The following is a 24,257-nucleotide window of genomic DNA, read 5'->3' as shown; positions in this document are numbered from 1 at the left end:
TCTCCTTCTCACTTTCTCCGTGTTTCTCTTTCTGGCCTCTCCTTCGCTTTCTTTACCTCCCCACTCTCTCTCTTTCTCAAACATCCCTCTTCTTCCCTTCTTCCTGTCACGGTTCCCTTTCCTCCTCTCTCTTTCTCTATTCCCTCTTCTCATTCTCTCTCTCTCTCTCTCCTTCTTTCTCTGTCTCATTCTCTCTCTCTCCCCAGGAACTCATGTATTATTATCACACACCTCTGGCACCCTCAAGAGACTGAGTGGACGTCCGGACCCGGCTCCTCCACTACACGTTTATAATCATGCATAATGAGAGAGAAATAAATATGAAAAGACCCGGTCTGTTTGGATGACATTAATTCATTTATGTCTGACATATGTGCAGCACATCTTAACAAGCCTACTGTTTAATACTCAACTATGTTTTACCAGAGAGTTTCAGAGCGAAGGTAATGGGGTGTGTCTCTTTCTCAAGGTGCAGCTCTAATTCGGCGTTGGAGTCAGTCAGACCACATGAGAACATCTATCCAACATCAAAACCGTGGATTCAGAGCGCATACTGTCTAACAGCAGATATAAATACTGATCATATGGACCCCACTCTCCATGATCTGAAACATTACTGTGATTGCAGATTAGTTTCTGTGACTGCAAGGCCCATGGTGCCATGATTCCTACTGACCGACCGTCCATCTTTAGCGCCATCTCTCTCTCTCTCTCTCTCTTCCCCCCTCTTTCTCTCTCTCTCTCGGCAGTGCCTGACTGGTATCCTCCTCACGAGGCTCTCTCTGACTAGGAGTGTAGATGTGCAGGCGGGTAGGGGGAGGGAGAGGGAGAGGGAAAGGGGGAGTCCCAGGTGACTAGCATGGCCTCTTTTCATCATTTGCTTCCCGTTGCCTTTGAACAAACACAGGAGCTGAGAGCAGAGATCTGTCAGAGGTTTTACCGTTCTTTCTACTCTCAGTGAGAAGGAGGGGGGATTTCAAATGTTTTAAGATTATAATGAACCTTAAAAATCATTACAGACGAGATGACTCTCCTGGCTGGCTCGCCAGAGAAAAATATATTTCTCTTGTCAGTCATGACTCAAGACTGAAGGTAGTTTGAGATAGATTCTATCTACCAAAATGTGGGCTAGGTATCCCTCTGCATGTTATGTTGTCAGACCTCAGAAGGGTTAGTGTCAGACGGTGCCTGGAAAATGGAGCTGAAACTGAAATGACTTCTGCTGTGTCCTCAGTGTTGCATTACATGTTATAGGACTTAAGAAAGCTACAGTAGATACCTGGCAAATGGATGTCACAAGCAATAACTGTACAGGTATTTTCTACATTAGATAGATTTTTCTCATTGGTTTATTTATACTGGTAAACATCAAACAGAAACAACAGCAAAATCAAGAGCCGACTTCTCAGATAGCCAACTGTTTTGTGGCTTTCGTTTTCTCTTTACCAACCAGTCAATTTACAACGGTTCTTGGCCTGACATGACAAATTATGTCTTAATAATTGTAAAAAAACATGAAAATGGACCACTAATCCTTTATCGAGCCCCATCCACCTGTTGACGTACTGGAATCGCGCCAGTCATCCTGTCTGTGTTGGTTTAGACTGTCGTATCAGTTGCGACAGGAATCCTATGAGCGTGAGTCTTTAGGTGTAATTACGCGATAAAAATGTATCGATTCAACCCGGAGGGCAGTATTAGGCTCAATCACCACCGACGGGTTGCCATGAATGTTGCATTGTGCTGTGTGTCTGGTGCGGCTTGATGAAAAGATCCAGCTCTGTCACTAGACTGAGGAGTGCGGCCCAAATGGCACCCTATTCTCTATATAGTGCACTACTTTCGACCAGAGCCCTGGTCAAAAGGTTGAGCACTATAGAGAATCGGGCGCCATTTGGGACACACCCTGGATACCTTGTGTTCTACATCTCTGCACATTCACAATTCCTCCAAACGCTGCCGCCAAGTTAATTAAGACATGTCACCAACTGTCTGAAAAACTGACGACAAGAAGTATGTCCATTCATTGTCTACACAGTTATTGTAATCACTTTAAGTAACAGGCTTGATCATCCATCCCTTTTTCACCCTCTCTCTAAATGATGCTAGACCTCCAAGAATACTGCATTCAGTACTGTATGAACACTTACGGGTGAATCGTGTTAGCCTATATGTTACACAACTCAACATTTTTGTACATGAAGTTGCTTTATACATTTACTTTGTGCCTTTCATCAAAGTTATATCCGAAGTCGCAATACAGATGACTTTGAGAGGATATTTGCTTTTTAGGTAGAAAAACAAATGTGAAACATTTTTAAAACCCTGTTTTGCTGCCTTGTCTTCAGATATACAAGAGGAATCTATGGGTCTTGTAGATAAAAGACAAGGCATAAAGTTATTGTATGCTCCACGACGGGCCACAAATCCAATCCAGTAAAACAAAGAGCCTATAAGCCAGTAAAATCCAGATCATAGAGTGCTTTCAAGAAGCCACTCAGATCGGGACAGCTTGTCTCTGCCTCTGAGTATGTTTGCCATTGCACTCTCCAACGTGGGCAATTCTCCACTCATGGACAGACTGCGTTTGGAGCACAAACTCCCGCCAGGTTTTGGCTGCTGCTGTAGCAGGCTGACATAGCAGCGCTCTTTGTACGAGTCCACGTTCAGTGAGTGCCGCCGGTTCACCCTCACACCCCCTGTTGGTACCGTCATGTAATGGTGGGAGGAGGCTCCAGGGGGGCGCGGCCGCCTAGCGACCGGCGTCCATTTTGTGGAACGGGCAGGAACAGGTACGGCCAAGGCGGCAGCCATTTTGGCTTCCGACGAGTTATTACGGTTTGTGTTCTCTAACTCCACATCCGTCTGGCCTTCGGCTCGGCGGGCTTCTCCGGGTTTCGAACCCCCGGCGACAGTGAAATCGGCCCGTTTTTGCCTCAGGGTGACCGGGGAGGCAGGGTGCCAGGAGTGGCTGGCTGCGGAAGTAGAGACAGTGCAGTCGGGGATGGAGGGCTTGGTAGATGTGGTGGTGGTTGTGGCTGGGGGTTGCTGCTGCTGCTGCTTGACCGGTTTGCGAGGAGGAAGGGCCACCCTCAGAGACTCCTTGTCCTCCGTCTCTGGTTTCTCTGGCTGGAGGATCTGCTTGGACAGAGATTTGGACATGGCCTTGGGGACACCACAGCCCTGGAGCTGACCGTCACTGCTCAGAGATGGGATCTCACCCATCTCCAAAGCCTTATGAAAGAGATTGAGAGAGATTTTATTCATCCCCAGGGAGAAATGACCTCAATATTCATCATCACATCTGTACAATACAAATAATCCAGAGACAGTAGCCCCAAAGAAAAGAGTACCACTCAATACTCCTACCTTATCCTCATCGCCTTGGTTACACACTCGGTACCTCACGATGAGGAAGATGATGAAAGCTAAGACGGACGCCACGATGATCCCTCCGATGATGACCACGATGGTCCCTCCCAGGAACTGGGACTGCATGAAGTGGCAGCGGAGGTACTGTGGCTCGGTGGTGAAGCGGACACACCCCACCACCCGCGTGGCAGTCAGGGAGGTCACCAGGTCATCGTAGATGGCCAGCACACACAGGTCGTACTGTGTACCGGCCGCCAGGTTGTTCACCAGGATACTCTTACTGCTCGAAGGGATCATTCTGAAAATACAGAGAGAGAGATGGATAGCGTGGAATGAAAGAAGTGAGAGCATACTAGACCAACTGTAGACCAATTATAGTGTACATTATATTGCAATAACAAAGAGCACAGGGCTATGGCCTGAAAATGGTAAGAGATGAGAGAATGCCATAAACAGCATTGTCATGAGTGGACGAGTAACAGGGTTGCAGGGGTTCCAATGGTTTAAAAAAAAGGAAGTAGAATTGCTACTGTGCAGTGAAAGGGGTGAAAGAGGAAAAAGAATACTTTATTGTCCAAATGAGTTATTTTTACCCAACCCCCTGAGACACAAAAACCCCCACTGAGAAGTCGGAGGCATTAAAGATGAAAGATTGTATGCACACCCATCTCTCAGAAGAGAAAGTCACAATAGATCCAATGGCTCGGTTGTTGGATCATGGTGCTGTGTGCTTGAAAGACCCGGAGCTGTGGATTTTTTCATTCCCAAATGGATCTCTTACGATCAATATACTGTATGTACAGTATTTGTTGACTGTAAGTCGCTTTGAATAAAAGTGTGTTCTAAATGGTCACGTCATATTGTATCATGAAGATAAGCTTCAAATATGGAAAGAAACGAGTTGCCGGATGAAAGCACATTGTGTAGACTCATTTATCAGAAGGGGCCTGAAAGATCTTCAAAAGCTTTTTGTAACATTCTGGTTTCTCTTTCATCTCGGCTTCTCCTTATAGCTCAGTGCTAACATTTCATTTTGATTCTGTTGATTAGGTATACTACAGTGGGGCAAAAAAGTATTTAGTCAGCCACCAATTGTGCAAGTTCTCCCACTTAAAAAGATGAGAGAGGCCTGTAATTTTCATCATAGGTACACTTCAACTATGACAGACAAAATGAGGGGAAAAAATCCAGAAAATCACATTGTAGGATTTTTAATGAATTTATTTGCAAATTATGGTGGAAAATAAGTATTTGGTCACCTACAAACAATAAAGATTTCTGGCTCTCACAGACCTGTAACTTCTTCTTTAAGAGGCTCCTCTGTCCTCCACTCGTTACCTGTATTAATGGCACCTGTTTGAACTTGTTATCAGTATAAAAGACACCTGTCCACAATCTCAAATAGTCACACTCCAAACTCCACTATGGCCAAGACCAAAGATCTGTCAAAGGACACCAGAAACAAAATTGTAGACCTGCACCAGGCTGGGAAGACTGAATCTGCAATAGGTAAGCAGCTTGGTTTGAAGAAATCAACTGTGGGAGCAATTATTAGGAAATGGAAGACATTCAAGACCACTGATAATCTCCCTTGATCTGGGGCTCCACGCAAGATCTCACCCCGTGGGGTCAAAATTATCACAAGAACGGTGAGCAAAAATCCCAGAACCACACGGGGGGACCTAGTGAATGACCTGCAGAGAGCTGGGACCAAAGTAACAAAGCCTACCATCAGTAACACACTACGCCGCCAGGGACTCAAATCCAGGAGTGCCAGACGTGTCCCCCTGCTTAAGCCAGTACATGTCCAGGCCCGTCTGAAGTTTGCTAGAGAGCATTTGGATGATCCAGAAGAAGATTGGGAGAATGTCATATGGTCAGATGAAACCAAAATATAACTTTTTGGTAAAAACACAACTCGTCATATTTGGAGGACAAAGAATGCTGAGTTGCATCCAAAGAACACCATACCTACTGTGAAGCATGGGGGTGGAAACATCATGCTTTGGGGCTGTTTTTCTGCAAAGGGACCAGGACGACTGATCCATGTAAAGGAAAGAATGAATGGGGCCATGTATCGTGAGATTTTGAGTGGAACCTCCTTCCATCAGCAAGGGCATTGAAGATGAAACGTGGCTGGGTCTTTCAGCATGACAATGATCCCAAACACACCGCCTGGGCAACGAAGGAGTGGCTTCGTAAGAAGCATTTCAGTGTCCTGGAGTGGCCTAGCCAGTCTCCAGATCTCAACCCCATAGAAAATCTTTGGAGGGAGTTGAAAGTCTGTGTTGCCCAGCAACAGCCCCAAAACATCACTGCTCTAGAGGAGATCTGCATGGAGGAATGGGCCAAAATACCAGCAACAGTGTGTGAAAACTTGTGAAGACTTACAGAAAACGTTTGACCTCTGTCATTGCCAACAAAGGGTATATAACAAAGTATTGAGATAAACTTTTGTTATTGACCAAATACTTATTTTCCATCATAATTTGCAAATAAATTCATTACAAATCCTACAATGTGATTTTCTGGATTTTCTTTCTCATTTTGTCTGTCATTGTTGAAGTATACCTATGATGAAAATTACAGGCCTCTCTCATCTTTTTAAGTGGGAGAACTTCCACAATTGCTGGCTGACTAAGTACTTTTTTTGCCCCACTGTATATATACAAAAGTATTTGTATCAATTATGGACCCGCCAAGGCAGCAGCTACTATAGCCTGGGGTCCAGGAAAATTAAGGCAGTTTATACCATTTTAAAAACATTACAACACATTCACAGATTTCACAACACTATGTGTGCCCTCAGGCCCATACTCAACCACTTCCACATATCTACAGTACAAAATCCATGTGTACGTGTGTGTATAGTGCGTATGTTATTGTGTGTGTATGCAGGTGTATGTGTTGCTTCACAGTGCCCGCTGTTCCATAAGGTGTATTTTTATCAGTTTTTTAAATCTAATTTTACTGCTTGCATCAGTTACTTGATGTGGAATAGAGTTCCATGTAGTCATGGCTCTATTTAGTACTGTGCACCTCCCATAGTCTGTTCTGGACGTGGGGACTGCGAAGAGACCTCTTGTGGCATGTCTGTTGGGGTATGCATGGGTGTCTGAGCTGTGTGATAGTAGTTCAAACAGACAGCTTGGTGCATTCAACATGTCAATACCTCTCCTAAATACAAGTAGTGATGAAGTCAATTTCTCCTCTACTTTGAGCCAGGAGAGATTGACATGCATATTATTAATGTTAGCTCTCTGTGTACATCCAAGGGCCAGCCGGGCTGCCCTGTTCCGAGCCAATTGCAACTTTCCTAAGTCCCTTTCTATGGCGCCAGACTACACGACTGAACAGTAGTCCTTGTTGATGGTGATGTAAAGAAGGTAAGCCTTAAGAAGGCTGCTTTATTATGGACAGACTTCTCCCCATCTAAGGTACTGTTGTATCAATATGTTTTAACCATGACAGTTCAACTTGCTCAATTTCCACATTATTTATTACAAAATTGAGTTGAGGTTTAGGGTTTAGTGAATGATTTGTCCCAAATACAATGCTTTTAGTTTAATAAATATTTAGGACTAACTTATTCCTTGCCACCCACCCTGAAACTAACTGCAGCTCTTTCTTAAGTGTTGTAGTCATTTCAGTCACTGTAGTAGATGTATAGTGTTGAGTCTAGAGGTTGACCGATTAATCAGAATGGCCGATTAATTTGGGCCGATTTAAAGTTTTCAGAACAATCGGAAATCGGTATTTTTAGGCGCCGATTTTGCCGATATTTGTATTTATTTGTATACCTTTATTTAACTAGGCAAGTCAGTTAAGAACACGTTCTTATTTTCAATGACAGCCTAGGAACGGTGGGTTAAGTGCCTTGTTCAGGGGCAGAACGACAGATTTTCACCTTGTCAGCTCGGGGGATCCAATTTTGGTAACCTTACAGTTAACTAGTCTAACGCTCTAACCGCCTGCCTCTCATTGCACTCCATGAGGAGCCTGCCTGTTACACGAATGCAGTAGAAGCCAAGGTAAGTTGCTAGCTAGCATTAAACTTATCTTATAAAAAACAATCAATCATAATCACTAGTTATAACTACTCATGGTTGATGATATTACTAGTTTATCTAGTGTGTCCTGCGTTACATATAATCGATGCAACGCTGGGGGATGATTTTAACAAAAGTGCATTTGCGAAAAAAGCACAATCGTTGGACGACTGTACCTAACCATAAACACCAATGCCTTTCTTAAAATCAATACACAGAAGTATATATTTTTAAACCTGCATATTTAGCTAAAAGAAATCCAGGTTAGCAGGCAATATTAACCAGGTGAAATTGTGTCATTTCTCTTGCATTCATTGCACGCAGAGTCAGGGTATATGCAACAGTTTGGGCAGCCTGGCTCATTGCGAACTAATTTGCCAGAATTTTACGTAATTATGCCATAATATTGAAGGTTGTGCAATGTAACAAGAATATTTAGACTTAGGGATGCCACCCGTTAGATAAAATACAGAACGGTTCCGTATTTCACTGAAATAATAACATTTTGTTTTCAAAATGATAGTTTCTGGATTCTTAATTAATGACCAAAGGCTCGTATTTCTGTGTGTTATTGTGTTATAATTAAGTCTATGATTTGATAGAGCAGTCTGACTGAGCAATGGTAGACACCAGCAGGCTCGTAAGCATTCATTCAAACAGCACTTTCGTGCTTATTGCCAGCAGCTCTTCGCAAGCACAGCGCTGTTTATGACTTCAAGCCTATCAGCCTAATGGCTGGTGTAACCGATGTGAAATGGCTAGCTAGTTAGCTGGGTGTGCGCTAATAGCGTTTCAAACGTCACTCGCTCTTGGAGTAGTTATTCCCTTTGCTCTGCAAGGGCTGTGGCTTTTGTGGAGTGATGGGTAATGCTGCTTCGAGTGTGGCTGTTGTCGATGTGTTCCTGATTCGAGCCCAGGTAGGGGCGAGGAGAGGGACGGAAGCTATACTGTTACACTGGCAATACTATAGTGCCTATAAGAACATCAAATCGTCAAAGGTACATGAAATACAAATGGTATAGAGAGAAATAGTCCTATAAATACTATATTAACTACAACCTAATACTTCTTACCTTGGAATATTGAAGTCTCATGTTAAAAGGGACTACCAACTTTCATATATTCTCATGTTCTGAGCAAGGAACTCAAATGTTCGCTTTTTTACATGGCACATATTGCACTTTTACTTCTCCAACACTTTGTTTTTGCATTATTTAAACCAAATTGAACATGTTTCATTATTTATTTGAGGCTAAATGGATTTTTATTGATGTATTATATTAAGTTAAAATAAGTGTTCATTCAGTATTTTTGTAATTGTCATTATTCCAAATAAAAAATATAAAAAATATGCTGATGTATCAGTATTGGCGTTGAAAAATCATAATCGGTCGACCTCTAGTTGAGTCATCCGCATACAGAGACACACTGGCTTGACTCAAAGTCAGTGAGTGACATGTCGTTTGTAAAGATTTTAAAAAGTAAGGGGCCTAGACAGCTGCCCTGGGGAATTTCTGATTCTACCTGGATTATGTTGGAAAGGCTTCCGTTAAAGAACAACCTCTGTGTTCTGTTAGACAGGTAACTCTTTATCGAGAGTATAGCATGGGGTGTAAGCCATAACATCCCTTTTTCCAGCCGCAGACTATGATCGATAATGTCAAAAGCTGCACTCAAGTCAGCCCCCACAATCTTTTTATCATAAATTTCTCTCAGCCAATCATTTATGTAAGTGCTGTGCTAGTTGAATGTCCTTCCCTATAAGCGTGCTGAAAGTCTGTTGTCAATTTGTTTACTGTAAAATAGCATTGTATCTGGCCAAACACAATTTTTTCCAAAAGTTTACTAAGGGTTGGTAACAGGGTGATTGGCCGGCTATTTGAGCCAGTAAAGGGGCTTTACTATTCTTAGGTAGCAAAATTACTTTTGCTTCCTTCCAGGCCTGGGGGCACACACTTTATAGTAGGCTTAAATTGAATACATGGCAAATAGGAGAGGCTATATCGTCTGCTATTATCCTCAGTAATTTTCCATCCAAGTTGTCAGACCCCGGTGGCTTTTCATTGTTGATAGACAACAATAATTTTTTCACCTCTTTTACACTCTCACTTTACGGAATTCAAAATTACAATGCTTGTCTTTCATAATTTGGTCAGCTATACTTGGATGTGTAGTGTCAGCGTTTGTTGCTGGAATGTCATGCCTAAGATTGCTAATCTTAGGTGACTTTAAACGTTGCACCATCATAGGATGCCACCTTTCCAACATGTCTGTCCTATTAGAGCTGCCCTGGTCAACTGTAAGTACTGTTATTGTGAAGTGGAAATGTCTAGGAGCAACATGATTTTGGAATGAGATGTTTGACGAGCAGGTGTCTACATATATTTGCTCATGTAGTGAACATGTTTTGTGTAGGGTCGTTCCACGAAATGAGTGCCTTTTGCGTTCCTTTGATATTTTAGGAAGAAAGGACAAATCTAGAATTTTAAAAGCCCTTTAAATAAAATGCCCTTTTATATAGACTACATGGAAAATTCTATAAATCTTTCACTCATTTTAAGGCCATGAACTGAATTCTTTTCAAAAGAAACATTGAACATCGTATAGTCAAATCATAGTGTAAAAGCAGGTGAGCTGGTTTTCCTCTTTTAGGTAATTTTCTGGTGTTTTGTGGTGGAAAACGGAGTGAGTTGAGCATGACACGTCAACCCTGTTACCCATAGGTAGTCAGGCAAAAGACAATTAACAATGTAATATTTTTTGTGAAGCTTGCATTCAATTGCCACTCCCTGTTACACACAACAAGCTTCCATTCCCCCTGTCACAAGGATATTTATGGAGGATTTAAGATAAATTCATCAAAACTGTTACTTTATTTGGTACTTAATAGGCACTTACTATAGTCCTCTTTTTTTACCTCTTGAGATGTGGAAAACATGTTTTTTATTAAGTTGAACATGACAGAATGTAAACATTTTCTCCAAGTTATTCAAAAGGCACCTAATTGCTGGAATGACCCTGTACTGTATACGTACTGCAACACACTATACCAAGGTGACTTTTTAAGTCACTGAACAAGAATGTCAGTAAATTAATGACTTCATGCGGTTAGAGTAACAGCCCGTCAAACAATGAAACTTTGCACATTTGACATTTGAATACATTTTTCAACAACTTAAACACCCCTCAACACCATCGGGAATACTACAACAGACCATTGTGCCTAGTTCTTGTTTGTTCTGAGAGTCGAAATGAGGCATCAATATCACTCATCAAAAAACAGTCCCTATATAATCCAAGGCTCACCTGTAAACCAGAGAGTCATCGTAGGTTCCGTTGTATTGGATCTGGAACATTCGGATGCCTGGTATACTCCTCTGGAAGTTGAACCTGACCAGGACGGAGGTAGACGTTGCCTCAGTGATCACCACCTTCTTCTCCTGGCTCGTCTTCGTGTTTCCCAGTGGCACCATGCCTCCGCCCTCCCCACCACCACCCGTCTTCATTACCGTGGCGATATCAGAAGAACCTGGGTTCGGTTCCTTCTTCACAGTACTGTTGGTGATGTGTGGGAGTTTGACGATCACCAGGTCCACAGTTTGTTGAGCCTCCCCGGCCGGGTTGGAGGCGACACAGGTGAAGGAGCCTGATGGAGCGATTGAGAACTTAATTATTATTATTTTTTTAACCAAATTTGTATTTTTTGTTGGGGGGGGTTGAAGGTACATTATCCATGTTAAATGATATGTTTATTAAAACATGTACCAGTAGGCTACTACTCAAAAGAAGAAATAAACCCAGTAAGAAAAACAGCATGTTTACATGTTTACATATTTTCACATAATACTCATCTTGTATATACAGTTGAAGTCGGAAGTTTACATACACTTAGGTTGGAGTCATTAAAACCCGTTTTTCAACCACTCCACAGATGTCTTGTTAACAAACTATAGTTCTGGCAAGTCAGTTAGGACATCTACTTTGTGCATGACACAAGTCATTTTTCCAACAATTGTTTACAGACAGGTTATATCAATTATAACTCACTGTATCACAATTCCAGTGGTTCAGACGTTTACATACACTAAGTTGACTGTGCCTTTAAACAGCTTGGAAAATTCCAGAAAATGATGTCATGGCTTAAGAAGCTTCTGATAGGCTAATTGACATCATTTGAGTCAATTGGAGGTGTACCTATGGATGTATTTCAAGGCCTACCTTCAAACTCAGTGCCTCTTTGCTTGACATCATGGGAAAATCAAAAGAAATCAGCCAAGACCTCAACAACAAAAAAATTGTAGACCTCCACAAGTCTGGTTCATCCTTGGGAGCAATTTCCAAACGCCTGATGGTACCACGTTCATCTGTACAAACAATAGTACGCAAGTATAAACACCATGGAACCATGCAGCTGTCATACCGCTCAGGAAGGAGACGAGTTCTGTCTCCTAGAGATGAACATACTTTGGTGCGAAAAGTGCAAATCGATCCCAGAACAACAGCAAAGGACCTTGTAAAGATGCTGGAGGAAACGGGTACAAAAGTATCTATATCCACAGTAAAACAAGTCCTATATCGTCATAACCTGAAAGGCCACTCAGCAAGGAAGAATCCAAGAAAGAAGGAAGAAGCCAAAACCACCATTAAAAAAAGCAACTTTTTGGAGAAATGTCCTCTGGTCTGATGAAACAAAAATAGAACTGTTTGGCCATCATGTTGTGGGGGTGCTTTGCTGCAGGAGGGACTGGTGCAATTCACAAAATAGATGGCATCATGAGGAGGACAATTATGTGGATATATTGAAGCAACATCTCAAGACATGAGTCAGGAAGTTAAAGCCTGGTCGCTAAGGGTCTTCCAAATGGACAATGACCCCAAGCATACTTCCAAAGTTGTGGCAAAATGGCTTAAGGACAGCAAAGTCAAGGTATTGGTGTGGCCACAAAGCCCTGACCTCAATCCTATAGAACATTTGTGGGCAGAACTGAGAAAGCATGTGAGAGCAAGGAGGCCAACAAACATGACTCAGTTACACCAGCTCTGTCAGGAGGAATGGGCCAAAATTCAGCCAACTTATTGTGGGAAGCTTGTGGAAGGCTACCTGAAACGTTTGACCCAAGTTAAACAATTTAAAGGCAATGCTACCAAATACTAATTGAATGCATGTAAACGGTATGTAAACTTCTGACCCACTGGGAATGTAATGAAAGAAAGAAGGAAGCTGAAATAAATCATTCTCTCTACTATTATTCTGACATTTCACATTCTTAAAATTAAGTGGTGATCCTAACTGTCCTAAAACAGGGAATTTTTACTTGGATTAAATGTCAGGTATTGTGAAAAACTGAGTTTCAATGTATTTGGCTAAGGTGTATGTAAACTTCCAACTTCAACTGAGTATTCTGTCCTATTCTACTGTATCTTAGTCTATGCAGCTCTGACATTGCTCGTCCAAATATTTATATATTCTTAATTCCATTCCTTTACTTTAGATTGTGTGTATTGTTAGATATAACTTGTTATATATTACTGCACTGTTGGAGCTAGAAAAACATGCATTTCGCTACAGTCGTAATAACATCTGCTAAACACGTGTATGTGACAAATACAATTTGATTTACAGCGTTTAAGTGATAATAAATTCAGTATAAACAGAAAAAGCTAAACAAAAAAATAAGTAGGCCTCCAGCCCAAGCTCCCATCCCATTCCCCCAATCCCACCCAGCCAACATGTCTCCATCCAACCCGCCCCACCCACTACCCCCACTCCCAAATAAACCATAAAGGAAAAGCAGCCAACAAGCGCTCAGCATATGTGGGAACTCGAGAGAATGCCAACTTGAGAGAATGCCAAGAGTGTGCAACGCTGTCATCAAATAATAATCTTAAATATAAAATAGATTTGGATGTTTATCCCTTTTTTGGTTACTACATGATTCCATGTGTTATTTCATTGTTTTGATGTATTCAGTATTATTCTACAATGAAAATAGTAAAAATATAGATAAACCCTTGAATGAGTCGGTGTATATACAGTGTATATATAGAGAGAGAGAGAGAGAGAGAGGGAAAGAGCGAGATGTGTTGGGCTTAAGCCAAGATTATTCTTTACAGAGTCAAGGATATTTGTCCAGGGCTCAATTGTTCCTTGACCATTTATTCTCGCTGTCGATAATTCTAATGTTATAGCTTCTAATAGTAACTGTATTCACTTGTGAATTGGAAGAGAGTGAGGTGATTGCAATCTAAGAGCCAACATCTTTTTTGCAGCAGCAGCAGCAGTAATCGTCTTTGATTGAGAGATTCAAGGAGCTATCATAGTTAAGTACCATAACAGACGCAAAGCATAGAATATTTACATTCATATAATTCATAATGAATTTTGTGACTTTTCCCCAGAAGCATTTAACTGCAGGGCATTCCCACATCATATGGAGGAATGTTCCTACCTGATTTAGGGGACACAGTGAACAGTTGGTGTTAAGTACAGTCTGTAAACAAACTTAAAATGTATATGTTTATGGTTCGGGTTACAGGATGCCAAGGTCATATTTTTTTTCCATATTCTGCTCAAGTTAAAAGGTTGTTCAGATTAAAAAAGGTTGTTTATATATTATAGAGATCAGTCCTTTTCGAGAGCCTAGATCAATTATTTATAAATCCCATCATTGGACAGTTCAGTATTTGGGTTTCCCAATAGGCCAGCATTGCTGTAAATATATAAATAAATGATTTGCCTGGTAATGGGTGAAATATTGGCGGATGGGTGTATGGATAATTGTTTTTCAATGTTGAAACTTCATTAACATTCACAACTCTATGAACATTTATTAGCTCTCCTGTTTCCTTTAAAACAAAAGGGAGAACTAAATGTAGTGGGAGAGCAGAGGTCATCGTAGGATCATTTTGATACAGATCAAAACTGAAAAACCAGAGCATACAGACAGAAACAGTCAACATAGTCGACCACAACAGACGTTTCAATGACACCCACCTGAGTCCTTCACAGTGGTGATGAGGATGTCCAGAGTCCCGTCACTGTGCACCACGGCCCGGGAGGAATTGGACATGAGCCGGCCGTCCGGCGCAATCCAGTGGATGATGGGGTCTGGGTCGCCCCTGGCCTTGCAGCGCAGAGCTACACTCTGACCCTCCAGCGCTCGCAGCTCCTGGAGACGGTTAGATGGTGGTAGGGTTAGCGATATTACCGTGATAGGTATTGAATTATCCTGATTAAAACAGTTATCGTGGTTAGCAGTAGCATGATAATCATTGCAATAAATGTGTTTATTCTGGAAAGGGATGACATGATGATCAACATTTCATTCATTATCATATTAAAAAAGTGTGTTCAGTGATATACAGGATAGTTACTTTTTTGTCAGTGTCAAATAGCATGATAAAAACAGTTATAATGTTTCTGTTATCAGTGGATTATTGCAATCCTATTGACAAATGATCTTATTATCATCTCAGCCTTACCTGGGAGTGTCTGGTGATGAGAGGCGGCTCACAGAGGAACTCTTCTTCAGACACGGTCCAGAAGTACCGACCAGCCAGGTGCTGCGGAGCCGCACACGTCTCCAGATCATCCTCCCGCCTCAGCCTCCTCAGCCACAGCAGCTCACAGTTACACCTCAGTGGGTTCCCCCCAAAACTCAACGCGAATGACGACGGACCCATGCTTCCTGACGTGGCTAGAACCCCAGCCCGCTGGAACACAGGGTCTGGCGGAAGCTTCTGGAGCTTGTTGGAGGTGACGTCAAGCCGTTTGAGCTTCTGCAGGCCGGAGAAGGTTCCTATAGGGATGTAGCTAAGCATGTTGTGGTCCAAGCCCAGGGTGTGGAGGCTGGTCATTCTCTGGATGGCCACCCAGGGGGTGCTTTCCAAGTTGTTGTAGGACAGATCTAACTCCTCTAGAGCCGTGAGATCATTGAAGGCCCCAATGTGGATATGAATCAGTTGGTTGTTGTTAAGAATGAGATGGTGAAGTTTGGACATCCCACTGAAGGTGTCGTTGGTGAGCCTCGTCAGACGGTTGCTGTCCAAGTGCAAGGCCCTGAGGTTCTCCAGATCTTTAAAGGCGTGAGGCGAGATGGAACCGATGGTGTTCCGAGACAACGTCAGGTCCTGAAGCTTGGTCATGTTGGCAAAGTCCCGCTGTTTGATGCTCGTGACGAAGTTGTCGCCCAGACGCATCTCGACGGTGTGCCGGTCGATGTTTGGCGGGACGAAGAGGAGGCCCTTCTTGTCGCAGAGGGTTGCCAGGTTGGGGTTGAGCATCTGGCAGACACAGCGTTTTGGGCACAGCTGGACCTTGTGGGCCTTTACAGCCATGCCAAGGACCATCAGGTAAACTAGCAGGGTCTCCATCAGGCTTTCCAGTCAGGCAAACACACCTGGCCAGATAAGAGAGAGAAAGAATTGTAATATCCTACGTGGAGTTGGATAGAGATAACCCCAAGACACTGATCTAAGGTAATTTCCGCCTAAATAGGAGACAACATAGAAAGGATATTAATTACATGCAGTTGGATCAAGTTTCACCAGACTGATCTAAGGTCTGTTTTTTTTTCTTCTCCTGATAGGATGGCTGCGTACGCTGGAGTAGAGACTGGAGAGAAAAGATTGCATTTGTTCATTTGGGTACAGCTACTCTTCCTGGATCCTGAGGTCCACTCAAATCACAAAACAAAGCAATCATATACACCCACACAAAAACAACGAAGTAGAGACGAGAGAGACAGAATTGTATTTGGATTTCCATTAGCTGTTACTTTATCCAGAGCTACTCTTCCTGGGGTTCAGACAAAACAATCATACACCCAGACAAAAACAATGCCAGAGACCGCAAAGTATTCTACTCTGAATCCTTAGACCTTAGAAAAAGAGCTCCGCGGGTAGTCTGGTGAGTAGCGGGGGATACTGCAGCTGGAGTGCAGAGAGAGTTCTCCTAACTACACCTGCTCATAATGAGTTATATAACTCATTCTTATTGGCTACATGTACAGTAAACATGAATCTACCATGCGTGTCTCATGGTTCTTGATTACGGGAGGAAGGTGCAATGTCCAACGCCTAAAGATCTCACAACAACAGCACAACTCAAAAGCCTAACCTTTAAAGACAGAATGTTTTTCCTGCTTTGTCATCATTGGTTTTTCTTTGGTCCTCGGGTGGCAGGTAGCCTAGTAGCTAGAGCGTTGGGCCGCAAGGTTGCTGGATTGAATCCCTGAGCGGACACGGTAAAAATCTGTTGTTCTGCAACCTGAACATGGCAGTTAACCTACTGTTTCCTGGTAAGCTGTCATTGTAAATAAGAATTGATTCTGAACTGACTTGCCTGGTTGAATCATTTTTTAATTTTTTTAAATAGCTGAGGTTATATCTCTGCGTCTTGAATAATGTGTCAGTATAAATGCGTTTTTAGCCGACTAAAGGCCTGGAAGCTCTCTGTACACCTTCAAAAGCTTTTTCCACCCGCAAGCTTTTGATATAGAATCTGTAAAACAATAACCTTAACTGTCAAAATAGTTTGAGGAATTTGAAGAATGTCTCGAAATTCTCCGAATGTGTCAGGGAAGGAAGGATTCTGCAGATGGAACATGAGTGACAAACTGCCATGGGGGAACGTTCTGTTGGAACGCTAACGGAGACTGAGGCCTGGTGGGAACATAGTGACAACACCTGTCATCCGACAGCTGTAAAACACATCCCGGCCTGACGACTAAAGGGAAAAGGTTGCCGCCTAGGAGTGTGAGGGCCGACAATAAAAACGGGAACACAGTGATATCATTTATAGAGAGAGCAGAGCACACACTGTCTCCCTGGTCTGACATTTCAATGAACGCCACTCGACATAAAAATCACACTTTTCTTGGAGAACAGGTTTATGCCCTTGTTTTACAGGACGTTTATTACCACGACTGAGTAACATAGAAATGTGTTGCCTCTCGCTCCCGTGTTGACTGGCTGGTGCTGGTGAGAGGGGAGTAGTAGCCCTAGCAGTGAGGGCCGAAGTAAGTCGATGACAAATGGACTGTGGTGTAATTGTTAAATGGACAAGTTATGACACTCCTTAAGCATGGCGAACGACTGCCAGATCGTGACCCAAACTGAGGAAAGACGGCTGGTGGTGTGTGGGTGAATGTGTGTGTGTGTGTGTGTGTGTGTGTGTGTGTGTGTGTGTGTGTGTGTGTGTGTGTGTGTGTGTGTGTGTGTGTGTGTGTGTGTTGAGGGGTTAGGTGTTTGTCTGTTTTTGTGATAGTGATTGCGTGTGTAGGTGGGTTTGCATGTGTGTAGGTGTGTGTGCTTTTCAGTGTGTGAAAGAGAGATCGCGAGTTAGTATGCGTGTGAGTGTGTGTTTATGCGTGCGTGTCAACCAGCCTTCTGCTTTGCTCCGGATGGCACAGCCTCTGGATGTGCAATGAGGCAGAGAGGGCCTGCTCCTTCCCGACTCAAATGGCAATGGAGACGCGATATTGATTCACTCCGTAGAGATGGTGCTTTTTTCGCCGGTGATAACTCAGCCAAACGTGAAGAGAATGGTTGAGACGGTTATCACTGCGAAATTCGTTTTGTGAGGACAAAAGTACAACCCCGTCGCCAAGACATGATGAGCAGCAGGAAATACATGTCGGCGCCTGTCTACCTAATTTGCATTTAATTACGGTGGGGTTTCTACACAGCAATTTGCATAGCAGGTCACATTCATCCCCTAGATGAACAAATAACTAGATAATCAATCAATGATTTAAGCAATGCTTTACTCAACCTTAGAATGTCAAACCTTAGATAATATAGAGAACACTTTCAGACACACACACACACACACACACACACACACACACACACACACACACACACACACATGGGTGGATTATTCCTAATAGAAAGCAGCTTGGTAGACATCAACCTTTACAGTGACACTCAAGCGCAATGGCAGCAGCAGAGGCATACTACTGTTTTAGTGGAGGATATCTATGCTCTCCCTGGGGCAGCGATCATCCAGAAAAGCCTTATACAGCATCCTACACACACACTCTCTCTCTCTCTCTCTCTCTCTCTCTCTCTCACACACACACACACATAAACACACTTCTGCAGCAGGCAGGCAGCTGGGCCAGTTGGGTCATGAGGGATCTGTTTTCAGATGGTCTAACGTATGCTGGGCCTCATATAGAGAAAGCCTCTACTGCATCATCACATTGCTGCTGGGCTGTGGGCCCTGGGCTTGGATCTGGGGGGGGGGAGAGAGAGAGAGAGAGAGAGAGAGAGAGAGAGAGAGAGAGAGAGAGAGAGAGAGAGAGAGAGAGAGAGAGAGAGAGAGAGAGAGAGAGAGAGAGAGAGAGAGAGAGAGAGAGAGAGAGAGAGAGAGAGAGAGAGAGAGAGAGAGAGAGAGAGAGAGAGAGAGAGAGAGAGAGAGAGAGAGAGAGAGAGAGAGAGAGAGAGAACAAATGCTTGTCATGCCTACAGATGAAACTTCTGCATAGTGGCCCTGTCTCACCTAGGTACTGCAGAGACACAGCTAGTTACTGCATTCTCCATCGGAAGGAAAATGCTTTCAGTATATGTATTGAGGTTGTGGTACGAAACTGATATTTCATATGTTATAAGGAGAAACACATTAGGGGCTTGGTAGCATTACAGATACCCTCATGCTGATATAAACACTTTCTGATTTGTTGACCTGGAGGGAATTGTTCACCACATGAAATGAGTTAGTGTTTGATTCAAAACATTCCTTAATTAAACTGGAAAATTGCTGTTGAATGGTTTAAGTATGTCCTGAACACACCATCAGCCTATGTGTGTGTGTGTGTGTGTGTGTGTGTGTGTGCGTGCGTGCATGCGTGTGTGTGTGTGTGTGTGCACATGCGAGAGCGAGTCAGAGAAAGAGTATGTGTGGGTGGGTGTGTGAGACAGAGAGTGTGTGTTTGTTGGAATACCAATTTACATCAGTGTCTGCCAATGCGATGTGCTAGGTCTAGGGTGACATCCTTGATACCATGGCAACACAAAAACCTCACTTTGGGATGGCATGTATTTAAAGGTTCATTCTCAGACAACCGAATACTGCGTTGAGTCGGTACTATTGTCCCACAGTGTTCATTGGCCTATTTGATTCCAATGCTACTATGGCAGGTCCATAAATAACATCTGGTGTTTTGTTTGCCATTGGGGTCATACTTTGATGAGGCCCGAATTATGGAGGAAAAGGTAAATTACATTTAGCGTGGCCTAATGAATGGGGTGACTGAATCCAACTGATCTTATAGCTCTCTCTCTATTTCTCTCTCTTTCTCTTTCTCGCTCACACACACACACACACCGTCAGATCGATCTACACAGAGGCATAAAATAATGCTTCAATCCTTTCCTTTACTTCCCATTGATATTAGATAGGTACCGTAGGTAACATGGCTGAGGTGACCTAAACCGTGGATGTAATGAGCTGCCAGCTACGTTCTCCAGTCGAGGAGATCCCAAAGAACTGTGGGGTCTGAGGTGGCACGGGTTAAGTTTCAGAATGAAGAGGGACGTCGTAGCAAGCTGAGTGAACAGTCCCCTCTCTATCAATAGAATTGTCTTCAGTGCTTTTAGAGTCTTCTTTTTTCGGTGTGAACCCTCCTTTTCCCTTTTGGCGTGAAGATCCAAAAATGCATCTGTTGTTTTTCACCCTTTAGAAGGAATAGATTGTTTCTTCTGGCAAATACATCCAATCCTATGAGCCGACTAATCAATAGGCCCACTGTTTGCCCCCCCCCCTTTCTTACTGAATATGCTGTGCATTCAGCAAGGCTACTGTGAGGTAAAGCAATGTAAATTAGGTCGATGTGCTCACTCTACTGTAGCCCAAGCCACAGCTCCTTGGATGCGTTGGTGGTGGAAGGAACTATACTACACAGCCCTTTCTTTTTAGACTATGAATCATGTTGGTGAAAGACATAAGCATTGCCTTCAATGGAAAGGCTACGCCAGAATGAATGTTTCGGCGTGATATGGAGTGTTGTGATCAGAGAGCGTTGTAGCCTTTCGAGCAGTCAGCAAACAGAAGCATTATAATCAGGCCTACGGGGTGCTTTGGTGTGGCAGTTACAATGGTGCCTCAGGCTACCATGAATAATCAAATAGATGATAACCAACACCAGACATAAAAATATGAAACACGTTGATAAGTTATTAGGGCCACATATTCACATTTCAGAGAACTGTATCAACATACATCCGTGTTGAACTGTACCTTGTCCAATCTTTCATTGAGTTACTCAATCCAGGCTGTTTTATTAAACAAGATAACAAGTGAATGACTCATTTGCATTCCAGTAAGGGCTGTTTATGGCTAATATTTTGTTTGTGGTCATATTTCATTCTCTCTTCCACTCTGCAAGTTATTTTGGTTGGACTGACAAGAACCCATATAATGCCGAGCACAAGCGCAGTCATTTCACATCTTAATTCAATCTGATGTGATCCACCATGCATCTGTAAGTGGACAAGACGATAATTGGTACATTACATGATTTTCAGTTTCAACTAGACAAAAAACCTCAGCATGCAAGCACGGGGGTTCTATAAATACAATTTGTAATCTGACCGTTTTGCTCATCATCTGATGGGATTTTTTTTGACCTTGCGGTGTTATAGCCTAGCTTTTCAAAGATCTAGGCGCATGACAGCTGTCTTTAGGAGATTCCTCACCTTTTCAGATACCCCGCCGTGAGGCAGTGAGGATGGAAGCCTAATTGCAGTAAAACCCGTACTGCTGCTCCCCATGCAATTTCTTCAAATCCGATTACCCAAAAGAGTTCAACAGCAATGCAATGCATTTAAGGCTATACAAATATTGCTTAAAGTTTACCTTGAAGACGGAGCATCAACCCTGTTCAATCTGGGGTAGTAGGCCTACCGCGTAAATTCTTCCGCAAATGCTGTTATGAGCGCCAAAACATTTTGACAGAATTCTGTGTAATGTAAATGGTGGTTCCTTGAGCCGACTCAGGTCTCCCAAAAATGTGCGCTGGATCCTAATATAGTCTGTGAGAATGGCCTTCGAAACCAGCGATGCCCTTCAAGAAATCCATGACCATAGAAAGCAACATTCCAACGCCTTACTTACTTCCCCCGGTGTATCTACGTGGGAAATTCTCGCTTGGTGTTGGCTATCTAAAAGAAAACTGCAGGAGGATGAGGTCCCGCTATCGCTTTGAGTCTACAGCTTTCCAGCTACACCACACTCGGACGGCATGAACCGTTTAATAGCAGAGAAAACGCCTTTGTAGCGATACGACGCTGTCTACTGACTGCTGGTGCTGCATTCGGATCGCGTAGAAGTCAGATGTTCGCATCGCTTTTTCTCAGCAGGTCCGCAGGTGACATGCGGGCTCAAAGCAACCTAGTCAGACTGACACCCCGCTAGATCCCCTCTGTCCTCCGGTCCGGGCGTCACACAAGTCGTGGACTATACTATCAACCTTTACCCGCCAGCGAGCCAGCTCAATTTCGCGGGTGACCAGAGGTGCACTGCTGTGCTTGGAATGGTAATCGAGGGCGCCCCCCAGCACTAGGGCCATTTGTGCATTCATCCACAGACAGACAGACAGTTGCAATGCCTCCCAACACAATCTTGCACCTGTATACTGATTATTTAAATTAGTAGGCTGTATGAACTCAGCTTCACATCTGACAATGCAGTGTCCCTATAGTAGGCTATATGGAAATACTGTATTAATCACCATGCTGTTATTCATTTATCATCACAATGATTATGAGCTGAACACATTTATAAGCAATCATTAAGCCAATTAAGCTCAACGATTTGATGCAGTGACATACAAACACATTTTAAGAATTGATCTGGTGCATGCACCTCTGCAAACAAGCAAGCACACAAATAACCAAAAATGTATAGGCTATTGAACATGTGGTGAAATAATAGCCTTAAAATGTGTATGATCAATTGGCAAACTGAAAGATTACCATATGCTAATTTCAAAAGCTTTCAAGAGATGCCCAGGTAGTTGGGTACCAACATGACTACTTCTGCATTCGATGAGGTCACAAGAAAATGGCAGGTTGGCTGTAACCATCTTGGCACTCTCTGCCCTGTCTTTGGCACCCACTCCTCAGGCTAAAGCACAGGGCTAGCCAAAGGCTACTGCCGCTGTGGTTATGTAACGGAGGTGGTTCAACTCATGGGGCGGCAGGGTAGCCTAGTGGTTAGAGCGTTGGACTAGTAACCGAAAGGTTGCAAGTTCAAATCCCTGAGCTGACAAGGCACAAATCTGTTGTTCTGACCTTGAACAGGCAGTTAACCTATTCCCTAGGCGATCATTGAAATTTAGAATTTGTTCTTAACTGACTTGCCAAGTTAAATAAAGATTAAAATCACAACCTTGCTTGAGACCTAAATATTTGTGTATCTAGGTTTTATCCCCGCAGGCTTACACGGTATTGTGACGTGCCGAAGATGACCTGGGATGATACACCGTAGGTCATGTCATCTTCTGATCTTATTCTGCACTTCTTCACGTTGACAAAGGCCATGTGTGTTCTCTAAATACATTCTCTTAACAGGAAATACCATCAGACTCGCTGTTTTTGTCCTCAAAACAAAGCCCTTAGCCCAGCTCCTCATAATTCACAAGGTGTTGGGTTTCATCTACTACAGCATTGCACTGAGGAGTTCTACTGCGAATCAATATATAGCCTCATTCAGCCACTGTATACAGGCAGGGTTCAGATCAATAGAGACAATGTATGCCCAAGGTGTTGGAACGAAGAAATCTATGGTGATTCTAGGAGCCTTTTCCGTTTTTGTGTGTCTAATATATTCTTTAGAATGCAGAAAATGACATCCTGTTGTTGTAGCTTTCATTACCTAGTTAATCAATAAAGGACATTTTGACAAGGCAACTGTGTCCCACTTGTTCATGGACCAATGGAGTATTACTATTCTCCAATCAAACCTTCCTACTCTATTGGACCATGAATAAGTGGTCAATCTGGAGATGGAAGATACGCAAGCCTGGTTAGGCGAAGTGCTGGCTAGCGGAGTAGAACGTATTTTTAGAAAGAAAACGAGAATAAGTGGAAAATAGCCTTGGGCCCTTGGCTAAGGATATGTATCTGTTATGCATACTATGCCAGGAGGTCTGGATCCTATTGGCACATGTGGTAGTATAATAACTACAGGGTCATAGTCCTAAACCCTGCACTGAACCTGGTGTTACTCCTCAATCACTATGATATTACAAATGAAATAATCAGAAAAACATTCATACAGTCTCCACAACACCAATTTAATCACAAAGCGCCTTACAAACCCCTGTCGTTGCAATCAACGTCAACATCAACATCTGTAATTGATTGGAACGTTATTGCTTCGTCATACACAACTAAACCACTCCTCCTCCCTCCAAGGGCAAACTGCAACGCATTGACCGGTCTGCGGAGAGGGTCATCGGCTGCCACCTGCCCTCCGTCGAGGACCTGCCCCCCCCCCCCCCCGGGGTAAGGAGGCGTGCAGAAAATATCATTGCCGACCCCGCTCACCCCAGACACCCCCTCTTCCGAACACTCCCCTCTGGTAAACGGTGGAGATCTGCGATGCTGGGGCTCCACATCGGCTCTGAAATCCCCAGAAGCTCACGCACATTGGCAGAGATGGGGGGGGGGGGGGGGGGGGCTGAGCCAAGCCATAGGCTAGATCTAAGGGTCATATTCAGTAAGGTATGTTGTAGAATCTTCAGATAGAAATGTATTGTATTTTAGAATAGACATGTCCCTCTGCAATGTACAGAGTTAGGAAAAAATGGCCGCTCTATTCATAGTATT

General features: G+C 43.2%; 1 protein-coding gene across 1 annotated transcript; it reads right to left on the bottom strand.

Annotated features, from left to right (window-relative positions):
• Positions 1-357: 357 nt before the first annotated feature.
• LOC109900962 (leucine-rich repeat and fibronectin type-III domain-containing protein 5) lies at positions 358-22,020 on the bottom strand. Its single transcript, XM_020496892.2, has 6 exons — positions 21,283-22,020; positions 14,904-15,820; positions 14,416-14,590; positions 10,728-11,067; positions 3,370-3,670; positions 358-3,234 (listed from the first exon to the last, which is right to left on the bottom strand). Exons 2-6 carry the CDS (start codon positions 15,792-15,794, stop codon positions 2,473-2,475), a joined length of 2,469 nt encoding a protein of 822 aa, XP_020352481.1. The 5' UTR covers positions 15,795-15,820; positions 21,283-22,020; the 3' UTR covers positions 358-2,472.
• Positions 22,021-24,257: the final 2,237 nt, after the last annotated feature.

This window comes from Oncorhynchus kisutch, linkage group LG12, assembly GCF_002021735.2.
Source record: "Oncorhynchus kisutch isolate 150728-3 linkage group LG12, Okis_V2, whole genome shotgun sequence".
In the NCBI taxonomy this organism is placed as follows: domain Eukaryota; kingdom Metazoa; phylum Chordata; class Actinopteri; order Salmoniformes; family Salmonidae; genus Oncorhynchus; species Oncorhynchus kisutch.
Note: the sequence above shows the minus strand (reverse complement) of the source record. Positions and strands in the feature narration are given on the sequence as shown.